General features: G+C 35.8%; 1 protein-coding gene across 2 annotated transcripts in view; it reads right to left on the reverse strand.

The window, feature by feature from the left end:
- ND-B17.2 (NADH dehydrogenase (ubiquinone) B17.2 subunit) overlaps window positions 1-13,837 on the reverse strand; it is a 94,379-nt gene that overhangs the window by 56,849 nt on the left and 23,693 nt on the right. For both annotated transcript variants that reach the window (XM_067141270.2, XM_067141271.2), the window contains exon 2: window positions 10,673-10,755. In XM_067141270.2, coding sequence (XP_066997371.1) covers window positions 10,673-10,755 — 83 coding nt within the window. The remainder of the gene's footprint in view (window positions 1-10,672; window positions 10,756-13,837) is intronic.

Here is a 13,837-nt window from a genome sequence, read left to right on the forward strand (position 1 = left end):
TCTTTAGGTCTAAATAATTAATGGATTTTTCTATTTCGGATTCTAAAATAAATTTTATATCCGTATCTATTGTGTTAAGATTATTAAGAGTCGTAGAGGCGTTGGTTATGCATTCATCCAAGATAACAAATGCATCGTCTACATACCTAGACCAAAATAGAACATTCTTGAATTTTTCATTATTAATTATTTGCGTGTCCTCTAGAAAATCTAAATAAATTTCTGCCAAAATTCCTGAGGCTGGAGACCCCATTGCAAGGCCATTTTGTTTATAAATGATCTGGTCGAAAGTGAAATAGTTGTTATTGATCAGCAATTTTAAAACCGTCATGAATCCATCAATTTCAAGCTTGCTTAAGTGACTATTTTTTCAAATTTTTGGCAATAATGGGGAGCAATTTATTAGTTTTGATATTAGGAAACATATTTACTATATCAAAAGAATGTATTGTGTGGTGATCCTGTAATCGAAATTTAATTAATTCTTTAGTGAATTCTACGGCATTCTTTACGGATTTATTTGCAGTGAATCTGTAATGTTGTTTTAAGAATTTTTGAATATACTGCGCTAATTTATAAAGGGGGCTAGGTCTGTAATTGATAATTGGTCTCATGGGGACTCCGGCCTTGTGGATTTTTGGCAGCGCTTTAGCGATAGGAAGGCCGGGGTTCATGCTAATTAATTTCTGCTTCTCATGTTCATTAAAGAGGAAAGAAGATGTCTTCAATGTTTGTTTCAATTGCTTCTGTAATGACTGAGTCGGGTCCTTCTTAATAATAGAAAAAGAGTCATCATTAAAAAAGGTTTTTGTTTTTTGGATGTAATCAGCTTTATGCATGATAACGGTTACGTTGCCTTTATCTGCTTTAGTGACTATAAGCTCTTCGTTTTTTATTCTCTTTTTAAGTTCAAATATTTGTTTCCTATCCTTGAAAGAATCTTTAGGGATGACAAACTTATTATTAATATTAATATTATTATTATTATTAGCATTATTACTATTATTATTAACCGTTTTGTTCAGCTGTTTCTTTACTTCTATTCTGACTTCATCCTGTAAGTCGGGTGGCAATTTTCCGAGCGCGATTTCTGTTTCTATAATCAGATTTTTAGTTACTTTAGCTTGATTGAAGGTCGGCCAATTATGTTTAGGACCTTTCTCAAGGATAAGTCTTTCCTCTTCGTTCAAGTTGACATTGGAAAGATTAATGAGTGGAGTATGAAACTGTTTCAGTGGCTCTGCGTTATGTGTAAAATTGGACCTTTGAATCGGGGATGAATATTGGGTTCGACCTTTTTCTGCTTCCTTCCTTAGTCTTTCTAGCTTTTTCTCCAATGTTAATTGTTTACTCGCAAGTACATTAGATAATTTGAATTGAACTTTATTTTGAAAAAGGTTCCATTGTGATGCAGAGAGCAAAAATGTAGCTTTGAGGTGAGTCTCATATAACTGCTGATTCAAAAAGGATCTCTTTTTGTGGAGAAATTTTAATTCGTAATTGAGCCATAGCCTTTTTGACTTTACCCAGTTTTTACTTCGATGCGGCACACCTGGGTCCCGTTTTAAAACACTTTTCAAGAAATTTGGAGTCAAATCATATGCTATACATTGTCTAATAAATTTAATATCCTTACCAAGTTTTCCCACTTTTATTCTTAAATTCATATATCGATGAGCTATAAAAAATGCCTGGTGGGCTTCATCATTAAACGTAAGGAACTTCATCTTTTGCATCTATTTTATTTTTCATCAGACTCGTGTGAGGGCGATGATGATGGTGTCAAAAATTGAGCACCGAAACATGTTCTGTAATAAATAATGTTGTAAATACTATCCAACTACATTGTATTTTGTATTGAAAAGGTGGAACCCGCTAGATTCTAATCTAATACGGACCAAAAGATGAAGTTCCTTACGTTTAATGATGAAGCCCACCAGGCATTTTTTATAGCTCATCGATATATGAATTTAAGAATAAAAGTGGGAAAACTTGGTAAGGATATTAAATTTATTAGACAATGTATAGCATATGATTTGACTCCAAATTTCTTGAAAAGTGTTTTAAAACGGGACCCAGGTGTGCCGCATCGAAGTAAAAACTGGGTAAAGTCAAAAAGGCTATGGCTCAATTACGAATTAAAATTTCTCCACAAAAAGAAATCCTTTTTGAATCAGCAGTTATATGAGACTCACCTCAAAGCTACATTTTTGCTCTCTGCATCACAATGGAACCTTTTTCAAAATAAAGTTCAATTCAAATTATCTAATGTACTTGCGAGTAAACAATTAACATTGGAGAAAAAGCTAGAAAGACTAAGGAAGGAAGCAGAAAAAGGTCGAACCCAATATTCATCCCCGATTCAAAGGTCCAATTTTACACATAACACAGAGCCACTGAAACAGTTTCATACTCCACTCATTAATCTTTCCAATGTCAACTTCAACGAAGAGGAAAGACTTATCCTTGAGAAAGGTCCTAAACATAATTGGCCGACCTTCGATCAAGCTAAAGTAACTAAAAATCTGATTATAGAAACAGAAATCGCGCTCGGAAAATTGCCACCCGACTTACAGGATGAAGTCAGAATAGAAGTAAAGAAACAGCTGAACAAAACGGTTAATAATAATAGTAATAATGCTAATAATAATAATAATATTAATAATAATAAGTTTGTCATCCCTAAAGATTCTTTCAAGGATAGGAAACAAATATTTGAACTTAAAAAGAAAATAAAAAACGAAGAGCTTATAGTCACTAAAGCAGATAAAGGCAACGTAACCGTTATCATGCATAAAGCTGATTACATCCAAAAAACAAAAACCTTTTTTAATGATGACTCTTTTTCTATTATTAAGAAGGACCCGACTCAGTCATTGCAGAAGCAATTGAAACAAACATTGAAGACATCTTATTTCCTCTTTAATGAACATGAGAAGCAGAAATTAATTAGCATGAACCCCGGCCTTCCTATCGCTAAAGCGCTGCCAAAAATCCACAAGGCCGGAGTCCCCATGAGACCAATTATCAATTACAGACCTAGCCCCCTTTATAAATTAGCGCAGTATATTCAAAAATTCTTAAAACAACATTACAGATTCACTGCAAATAAATCCGTAAAGAATGCCGTGGAATTTACTAAAGAATTAATTAAATTTTGATTACAGGATCACCACACAATACATTCTTTTGATATAGTAAATGTGTTTCCTAATATCAAAACTAATAAATTGCTCCCCATTATTGCCAAAAATTTGAAAAAATACAATCGCTTAAGCAAGCTTGAAATTGATGAATTCATGACGGTTTTAAAATTGCTGATCAATAACTATTTCACTTTCGACCAGATCATTTATAAACAAAACGGCCTTGCAATGGGGTCTCCGGCCTCAGGAATTTTGGCAGAAATTTATTTAGATTTTCTAGAGGACACGCAAATAATTAATAATGAAAAATTCAAGAATGTTCTATTTTGGTCTAGGTATGTAGACGATGCGTTTGTTATCTTGGATGAACGCATAACCAACGCCTCTACGACTCTTAATAATCTTAACACAATAAATACGGATATAAAATTTACTTTAGAATCCGAAATAGAAAAATCCATTAATTATTTAGACCTAAAGATCAATAGACATGCTTCTTCATTTTCTTTTAGTATTTACAGAAAACCCACACAAACTGCAGTTACAATACGTAATGATTCGATACACCCCTTAGCTCATAAATGCGCGACCTATAACAGCTTGATGAATCACGCTTTTAGTATACCAATGTCCAAACAAAACTTGGACAAGGAACTGAACATTATCCGAGCTATGGCTAAAGTTAATGGTTTTAAAGAGAACTTTATAGAACGAATAATAAGCAAATCCAAATATCGCCCTCACACGAGTCTGATGAAAAATAAAATAGATGCAAAGGAAATTGCAACCTTCACGTTTAATAAAGATGTATACAGAATTACAAATATTTTCAGGAAACGTAACATTAGGATCGCATTCAAGACAGATAATAGAAGTACAACAGTTTTACATAATGTTTCGGTTGTCAACAAAGTCAATCCATATTCTAAATCAGGGGTATATAGGTTTGAATGTAGGGACTGTGAAAGCGGATACATAGGGCAAACTGGGTGTAGCTTTAATGTTAGGTATCAAGAACACCTTAACGCTGTAAAATATCACAGATTCTCAGCGGTAGGCCAGCATATCCATGAGTACAAACATAAATTCACAGACAAAGATAAAGACCTCGAGATCATGGAAACACTGTCTAAGGGACAGAAGCTTGACATTACGGAGGCATGTCTAATACATCTAGACCAATACTATAACGCTAACCTGAATTTGAATGAAATCTCGGAAAAACCCAAGATTTTATTTGATTGTTTGATTCTTTTACTTAACAAGTTAAAGATTTCAGAAAATTCGAGCGTATTCTGAACTCTACATAACAACTTTGCTTACTACTGTCTTCGTCCACAACGCCCCCCGGACTCTCTCGCAAAAAGTTCAACGTTCTAGAAACTTCCCCTTTGCCGCCCCTGCTTCTCCTTCCCTGTGCTTCATCACAGAGCACAAGATACTAGCAGACACATTCTCGCGCCGCAGCCGTCACGCGAATTACACAGCTTTAGAGGCGAGTCAGCCCTATCAACAGTTAGATTCAATTAGTTTTCTTTATCAATATTCTCGCTTTTCTCTTAACATTGGGTTTCATTATTGCAGGGTTCTATTGAACTGAGAAGACATGTCCGCCTAAGAACTGTAGGACAAATGAAATTACAGTTCCAACCACACATACAGCATTAAAAATACGAAGTTTTTTGTACTTAATAAATTTAAGAAGTTTTAACAATCATATTGTATATAACGAGCTTTTAATCCATCTAAGTGGTTATTATATACATGAAATGAACATTTTAACATCAAATGGACTGCATACAATTTTAAAGCTTCAAGCTCAAGTTTGCATTTGAATTCGATAGTACGATAGTACAAAATCACAGACATTAAGGAATGTGAAGACAACTCATCAAACAGACGAGAAATTTTATATTTATGACTTACAAGAATTCTCTTGTTACATATTAGAGTTTTAATATAGCATAATTTACTGTAGATGTTTTAGGATTTAACTAGTGCAATATTCTATTGTTGTATATATGTATTTTAAGGAGTTACGTATGACAATATGTTGTTTCATGTTTAGATTGCCAAGTTTTTTCGCACTTTCTGAGCAGCTGATGATGGTGTCAAAAATAGAGCACCGAAACATGTTCTGTAATAAATAATGTTGTAAATACCATCCAACAACATTGTATTTTGTATTGAAAAGGTGGAACCCGCTAGATTCTAATCTAATTGTGATCTCAGTTCAATACAGACCAAAAGATGAAGTTCCTTACGTTTAATGTAAAGTTACACTTAAATAAACCAGCCAACTCTGTGATAATACAATAACTTGAAACTTAGAAATAACCACATAGACAATAAATCATGTCTGAAAACCTGAAAGTTACTGAAATATCTCATCCTTACAACTTGAGAAACTTGCATAAATAACAATAATATGATGATTTAAAGGAAACTGATTCTAATATACGGAACTTGGAATAAGAAACTTGCGTTCAAAGAACTCTTGAATCAATCACTAATTTACACTCATAATCATGAAGATGACGCTACCAAAATTCGTGGGTCCAAATCCAACTTCTTACACATTCTCATTCACACTTCATGCAATAAATCCAAGAAAACGTGATGGTATATTTTAGTACACATTGAACTCCCATTAACAATTTAAACTAGTCCTTTCTGACTTTAAGTCCTTTTACATTTACACTAAAAGCCCCGAGACGTTCACTGTGCCTCAAACATCAATGAAAAACAAAACAATATTATACAAGGCTAAAGCAAGAAACTGACTTATAGAAAGAAATGATGTTAACCACTCAGCTATAAAATCTGAATAAAATGAAAAGGCAAGCTGCGACCTCATGCAATCGGTCCACATGTACTTTACAGCTATTAATATTTACAAGCTTCTTAACATTTACTGGAATTGGATGTATTCCTTCCAAACAACAGCTAAACCTACTGAAATTAAATTTAAAAAACTAACCTATCCCCTTTGCTGCATTAAAACACGTGCACACATAATTACATTTCAAATCTAGTACTAGTCTGTTTCCTCTGGACAGCCGACTCCCAATCCTTTTAGCCAGCCATATTGAATGTGATGCCTTCAGAACTGAACTGGGCCAGTCCTTGGTTCTTCATACTGACGTAAAAAAGCGGTCTCGTTGTCTTGCCGCTTCTGCTGCTTCGGAGGTTGACTAAAACATTCATTCATTCACGGATTTGGAAAACTGTGTCAAAACAACCTGGCAGTTACTATTATACTACTAGCGGGGTAATTTCCACAGACCTTGAAGAACCAGTTCCCTTCAGCCGCGGGACAACTCTGCTTATCTAACCCCGTAGCTAGGTCAAATATTTTTCACTCGCTCCATACTCCATCTGATCTGCAACTGTACATAAATGCTGGACTAGAAATTGTAATGTTCATGTTCTCGAAAAATCTACTCAAACAGGCAGGCTACTATGCATGTAAATGATCCTTGGCAACTGTTTTTTCCGTCTGCAAATCAAAATATAAATGCCAATCCATCAAAGTTAATAAGAATAGTTACGTGCAGTCTGAGCATCTTAAACAAAAGTTAAAAGTCCCCACATGATCACAATACATAAGTCCGGACTCCGCACACACGTAAATATTACTTCTTCTCACGATGTTACCTTTGCAGACTCCAGCCGAAAAATAAGGGTAGCTAGCCCACAGGCTGGTCGCTTTTATTAACTCTTCCTCACAGACGGCATTGTATGCTCATTCAGGGCCATCTCTTACTTTAACCAATGCCTAGCCAATATCAAAATAACGCTACAATATCACTGGTTCCAAACATCGCGTACCTGACGCTTGCTTCAAACTTGTCTCGTATGATTTCCTAGCCTCTCGCCGGGCTTCCGAAAGGTTTTCCGTTGGTCCAGGCTGTTGGAATGACATTATTTCCTTGTTCTTAGTTGGGTGTGTCGTGTAGAAATTCCTCCTTCTAAACATAGCTTGCAAACAAATAGACCTCGGCTCCAAGCTTCCTGTTGAAATTGCGAAATGTATTGCGAGTGTAGATGGTCCCTTCAAGTTGCCAATACTCAATAAAATGAAATATTCTCTGTACTCTCAAATATTTGAATGATTAATTAAATGAGCACGTCAATAAGGGCTCAATGTTCATAGTTCAATTACCTTGTACATCAATGAAATAACTATGGAAGAAGGCGATAGGGCACTAAAAAAAACTAAAACCAAAATCATCCATCTGTCCGGAAGAAAACCTAAGTACGTCCCATTCAAGAATTAATTGAAAACGACTGACCAGTTTGTGTTATATCTTCAGTTGGCATAAAGTTCTTGAATTTATTACACACAAGATCATCTCGCACATACAACCAATATAATTTCAGTCCAGAAGCACAGGTTCGTTCAGAAAAGATGCACGGTGATAAATATTGTTAATTTCTGTCAGGATGTTTCGACACAGATGTTGGGGGACAAATAGACACTATTTTCACAGATTTTAAAAAAGCTTTTGATAGTGTACACCATGACATACTGTTAGAAAAATTAAAATAATAATACTTTTATTGCAGCCAAATGGCCAGACAAAAAAAAAAAAAAAAAAAAAAAAAAAAAAAAAAAAAAGTAAATTACACACAGATATAAATTATTCAAGTAATTTCAAGTTTGTGCTCTGGCACCTTGGTTTAGAAAAGTTAAACAGATTTGTATCCTCGCAAGCAATGCTCATATTTTTCAGAACCTCCTTATTAAGCGGGCAACAGTATGTTCAGTGTTCAGTATCTTGGGAGCTCCTCCATGATATACAACATCAATTCTGGAATTCCTCAAGGCTCAAACCTGGGACCAATCATGTTCCTGATCTTCATAAACATCTCCCTACATGTATAAATATTTCTAAACGTCTTTTGTTTGCTGATGACTATAATATTTTGACGAATTACCTCAAATTATGACTGCTTGCTACTGCAAAGTGATCTTGACGATATTGAGAAGTGGAGGCTTACGAACAAAATATATCGAAATGTGTATCAGCGTCTTTCACTAAGAAAAAGAATCAAATGATTTCCCCACATAGGTTGGGAGTGAAGACACATAAGGGAAGTTAATAAGGTGAATGGCCCGGGGTGATTATAAATAATAATGTTATTGATTTTACGTCCCATTAACTATGTTTAAGGTTTTTGGAGACGCCGAGGTGCCAGAATTTTGTTCCGCAGGAGTTCTGTAACATGCCAGTAAATATACTGACACGAGGCTGACTTATCTTAGCACCTTCAAATACCACCGGACTGAGCCAGGATCGAACCTGTCAAGTTGATCTCAGAAGGCCTGTGCTCTACCATCCGAGCTACTCAGCCCAAAAATTTCAGGTGTTTGCTCTATTAACCAGCGTTTCGTCTTAGGTCTGACACTAGACTCATCAGTGGGATGTGTCACACCCTACCCACTGACGCTGGGGTGTATGCAGGTGAACTTATCAGAAGCCTATTTAAGAGGCACAGTCTGATAACTGCATATGGCAGATAAAACTCCACAATGGAATTAATGCCCGCCTAGCAATTCCGAATGGAAATTCTAAGTTCCCATGGAGGGAATTAGATGTGGGAGTGATGCTAGACAGGGATCTTACTTTCACTTTCAACATAAAAAAATAACAGCTTAGGGATACCGAGCTCTAGGATTTAAAATCAGAAGTACAAGACCATTCACAAGGCAAAGTCGATCAAGGCACTCTGCAATACACATGTAAGAGCACTAGAATATGTGAGTGTAGTGTGGAGCCCGAGGTGTGAAAAATACATCAGGTTAATTGAAAATGGTCAAGAGACTTTTCTGAAATTTTTAGACTGTAAAATAAAATGAGTTAATCCTATTATGGTGTTGTACAATCGGCTGTCACAGAAGATGAAAATTATTATCCTGGAAGACTATAGAAAAATTAGTGATAATTCATTCACAAAATTTTAACAGTACCATAGACAACCCTGACTTTTTATCCAGGACATATTTTCACGTACCTCATATAAATTCAAGACTAAATTTGTTTCTACATTCAAGTATAGGCAAGCACACCCACTACCTCACACAATTCACCACTTTACAAATTGTGTAATAGCAACAACAGAGCTGTCTTGAAGGAGCAAACACTAGACCTAACTTTGCCTATCAAACAGTTCTTAAATATTTTCACCACACTCACACAAGACTAACATGACTGACAGAGGACACTCCTTATGACTGTTAGTTTCATAATCATAAACAATTATATACTATACCTAGAACTGTTGCAATGTAGGTAGGCCTATACTAGAAATAGTTTTAGGATAGATTAGAATTAACTTAACCACTTGACGACAAACATCATCTCGGAGATGTGGTCCTCCGCCGAGACCAAACAGCCCAACCACGTCTCTCAGATGTGATGAACTTTCCCGCTCGTAGTTCGGCATGTCACTCATAGATGGCACTTGCGTGCCATTCTGTAAACCTTCTAAGACTTCCTACTAAAAGAATATCCACATCTAAGCTTCTAAATTGCTGAAATATTTGAAAATAAGGTGGGATGTCTTCAACTACAGTAGTTCCATGCCAAGCTGGCCGCGCGCAGCAATAAACATTTGACTCGGCTTGATATAAGTAATTATTTATGTAAAAGTGGTGAGAGTGAAGTGTCATGTGAATCTGAAGGCGATGAAGAGGAATCTATGTCGGAAAGTGATGTAGACTCCGACAAAGTGTTAGATGTAGCTCAGCCATCCACATCGCAAAGACGCTATGTTGATGCTGGAACACGATCAGTTGAAAGTGACTGGAATTGGAAGGATGAAGACAATGTAGCAGGTATTTGTAAGTTTAGTAATGTATCACCTCTCAGTGCCGTAATTAGTCGTAATTTGGGCGAGAGACCTTCAGCGCTAGACGTTCTAGCGTGTGCTCTGACTGACGAATTCTGGACTATGATTACGACAGAAATGAACAGATACGCTAAACAGTGCTTAGAAAACCCAGATTATGAAAAGAAACTTTATGATGATAAGTGGTTCGACACATGCAATGATGAATTGAAGGCTTATTTTGCGCTATGTATTATTATGTCACAAGTAAAAAAAGTCCTGTGTAAAATGTACTGGTTGAAGAGGAGTATTATTGAAACTCCTTTATTTAGCAAAACAATGCCGTTTGTATGCTTCGTACTCATTTCCAGGTATATCTAAACATTTTTAAACATGTTCACAAGATTTCAATGATTTATGTAGTGAATTGTATGATTTATGTCATGTTCTTTGTCGCATGGGGCATTTTGTATTACAGCCTCCATTTTAAATAAGTATTCAGTGTTATGGTGCAGCAAATCAAATTGGTAATCAAGGGGTTAATATGATGCTGAAAGTAATTAGTGTAGATTTACTATAATTCAAGTGATTTCGCCCTGTTGTAAAGCAGAAAAAAAAAAAAGTAAATAAATAAATAAATAAATAAATAAATAAATAAATAAATAAAGAACCCAATGTTTAATCATACTTACCATAGAAATACATATTATTTTCATAATATCGGTTGCCATATTTGTCTTCTCCTACAAGTTTTCCAACCTTCGCATCGTCAATTCTGAAAACAAGAAAAGTATTTGAAATCAAATGCATTCCTATAACTGGTAACCTAAATATACATATCTGAAATGTAGGAAAGTAATATACATTTAGAATGAACACAATCTTACAAGTCAAATATTATGCGCAAACAACTGAAAAACCTACATTAAAGAAAGTTATAGAGACTGGAACAAAGTGAAATTCCAAATGCACCAAATCCTGCCAATAACTGAGCATGTAGTTATGCATACTATTTTGAGGAAATTTCAGCTGGATACCAGGACACTGTCTCAGTTTGGAGAAACACAATTCTCTGCCTGTTTGAGCCTCTACAGTTGAATGCTTAAGCACCATTCCTGCGAAAGGCCACAGTATACCACAAAAGTGTTTGTGTTGGGTCGATTATAAAAAAATAAAAGACACTTAAAAATCCCACTAGACAATGAGTATAACAGTGCGCTGCTAACTACAACTGAAAAGATTACTGTATTCACAAAAGCACTTTCTCCATACAGTTCAAAGAACAGCAGATGTCTGTGAAGCATTTCTCTACTTTGTTGTAGTATCCTACTTCTAGTCGCTTCTGATGGTCATGACCTAACTAGGGAGAGTAACACCATCACACCGGGCGAGTTGGCCATGCGGTTAGGGGCACGCAGCCGTGAGCTCGCATCCAGGAGATAGTGGGTTCGAACCCCACTGTCGGCTGCCCTGAAGATAGTTTTTCGTGGTTTCCCAAATGCTGGGGCTGTACCTTAAGGCCACGGCCACTTCCTTCCATTCCCAGGCCTTTCCTGTCCCACCATCGCTATAAGACCTATCTGTGTCGGTGCAACAAAAAGCAAATAGCAAAAATAAAAAATAAAAAATTAATAATCATCACCACTGAAAATGGAATAGTGGAATACTCACCAGTCAAGAACATCCAGAATTCCTTGAACACAACAGCATAATGCAGATGAGTGTCATGATAGGAAATAAAACACTAGGATACAAGTTGGGAGAAGATAAAAAAAATGAAATATGCTTAAAGGACTTTACAAACATAAAATAATATCCCACTACACTTGGAAGGGTATGAATATTAGATCAGTAACAGAATAGGCTGCTACATAACCAAAGCTTGGAGTTACATGCAAATAAGTATTTTTAAACACATGACGTCAAAATTTGATATCTTGATGGAGCAACACAGAATGCATATCCATATAGCCTATCTTCATTATAGACTATTATGCTTTTCAGCATTGAGTCTGCAAGCCTCTGCAAATTTATTAAACTCCATCACAATCCCTTATCTGCAACAAGCTCTGTGGCCTCATTTAGTTCTAATCCTCTTATCCTCGAATCATTAGAAACCACGAGTCTAACAATCGTCTTTGTCCCTCTACTTCACCATACCAGAGTCCATTACTCTCCTCGGTAACCTGTCCTCCATTTGCCTCACATACCCCACCACCAAAGCTGATTTGTATGTACAGCTACATCAATCAATTTCATTCATAACTCAGCCTTTATCTCCTCATTCTGAGTACTCCTTTGCCATTGTTCCCTATTTTCATGTCTGTTACTACTAACTTATGAATAACACATCCTGAGTCCACACAGCTTTCACTCTGATATATCGATATATGTCTGAAAACAAACCGGAGTAAAGATAGTTCCGGCCAGTTCCTACAGAACACTGCTGATTGCAACCGCAAGCTCAATGCATTAGCTTTGATTCAATCTCACTCACTATCCTACCATCCTGGGAGAATACACATCCTAAATACACTGACTGGGAAAATTAATGGATCACTTGAATTTCCAAAGGAAACAGCATGTTAAATTGTGAAACATTTGTTTTATTATTTACACTGATTACATTCATGAAAAAATTACCTGAGTAACTAAGAACCCTGTATATATAGTAATCTGTTATATGTCAAAGAAAATATGCAATATTATAAAAAACATTCAGAAATACATTAATGTAATTTTTTAAGCAAATGTATAAATAGCCACTTATATTTACAATATAAGTTGTTTAATAAACTTCCAAATATTCTTGTGGAAGCATCAATAAGTAAATTTAAAACTACTCTTAAAACATGGATAACATCAAAGGTTTATGATATAAATGGTTTCTTTAATTCAGATTTTGGTGATCTTAAAGTAAAGTGATTATGTTAAATGATTATTTTGTACATGTGAACTTAACGATGAAGTCTATTGTAACTATGTTACTTAATGACTAATAAAGAATCTTCAATACTGTGAAAACGTTCGCTTCATATCACAACACGTCAGACGTGCATAGTTAAAGAGGAATGTCACCAACACTAACTCCTTCAATTTCACAAACATGAGCACCCTCCAATACTAGAGCAACTTCGCGCAGTTTTTCAAACCCTGGTTTTTCAGAACAAATTTTGATATTTGGTCTTTAACAGCCCATGTACCTGCAAAGCTGAGAGTGAATCTAATTTCTTTTCCACGGCACGCACTTCCTTCACTGTTTCGGACAACAGGTTAGTGGATTCTTCAAGTATGTCTATGGTTTTACACAAGAAGCTTAGATTGGCAGATATAAACGCCAAATCACTTTTCAAAGAGCTGACTTTCAGTAACTCTTGAAGAATTTCAATTGGAGACTGGTCGTTTTTTATCTAGTGCATTCACAATGGATGCAAAACTTTCAAACTTGGCTGCGTGGTGTACCACTGCGCTAAGCCAGGTACCGCACCGTGTGGCAATAGGCAGAGGAGGAAGTGCAAGACCTGGGTTTTTGTCTTTAAACAGATCAATTCTTGAGGGTGCTTTTACAGAGACATTTTTGCTATTAGACACTAATTTATCCACTTTAAGATAATGAGCCCTTGTAGTTTCACTTAACCTGTGCAGAGCATGTGATACGCAAGTTACGTGTATCATTTTCCGAAAGCTTACAGAAAGGCCTCCGGCTGCTTTTTTATAGTAAGCTACACTATCAGTAAGTAACAGCAATACATTGTCGTATTTTACACTTTCTGGCCAAAGTAAGTGCATGGCTTCATTAAACAACCTAGCTACAGTAACATGTTTTGCAGCAGGCATTTCTTTACATGCTAGCTAAT

This window comes from Anabrus simplex, chromosome 2 (genome assembly GCF_040414725.1).
Source record: "Anabrus simplex isolate iqAnaSimp1 chromosome 2, ASM4041472v1, whole genome shotgun sequence".
Lineage (NCBI taxonomy): Eukaryota > Metazoa > Arthropoda > Insecta > Orthoptera > Tettigoniidae > Anabrus > Anabrus simplex.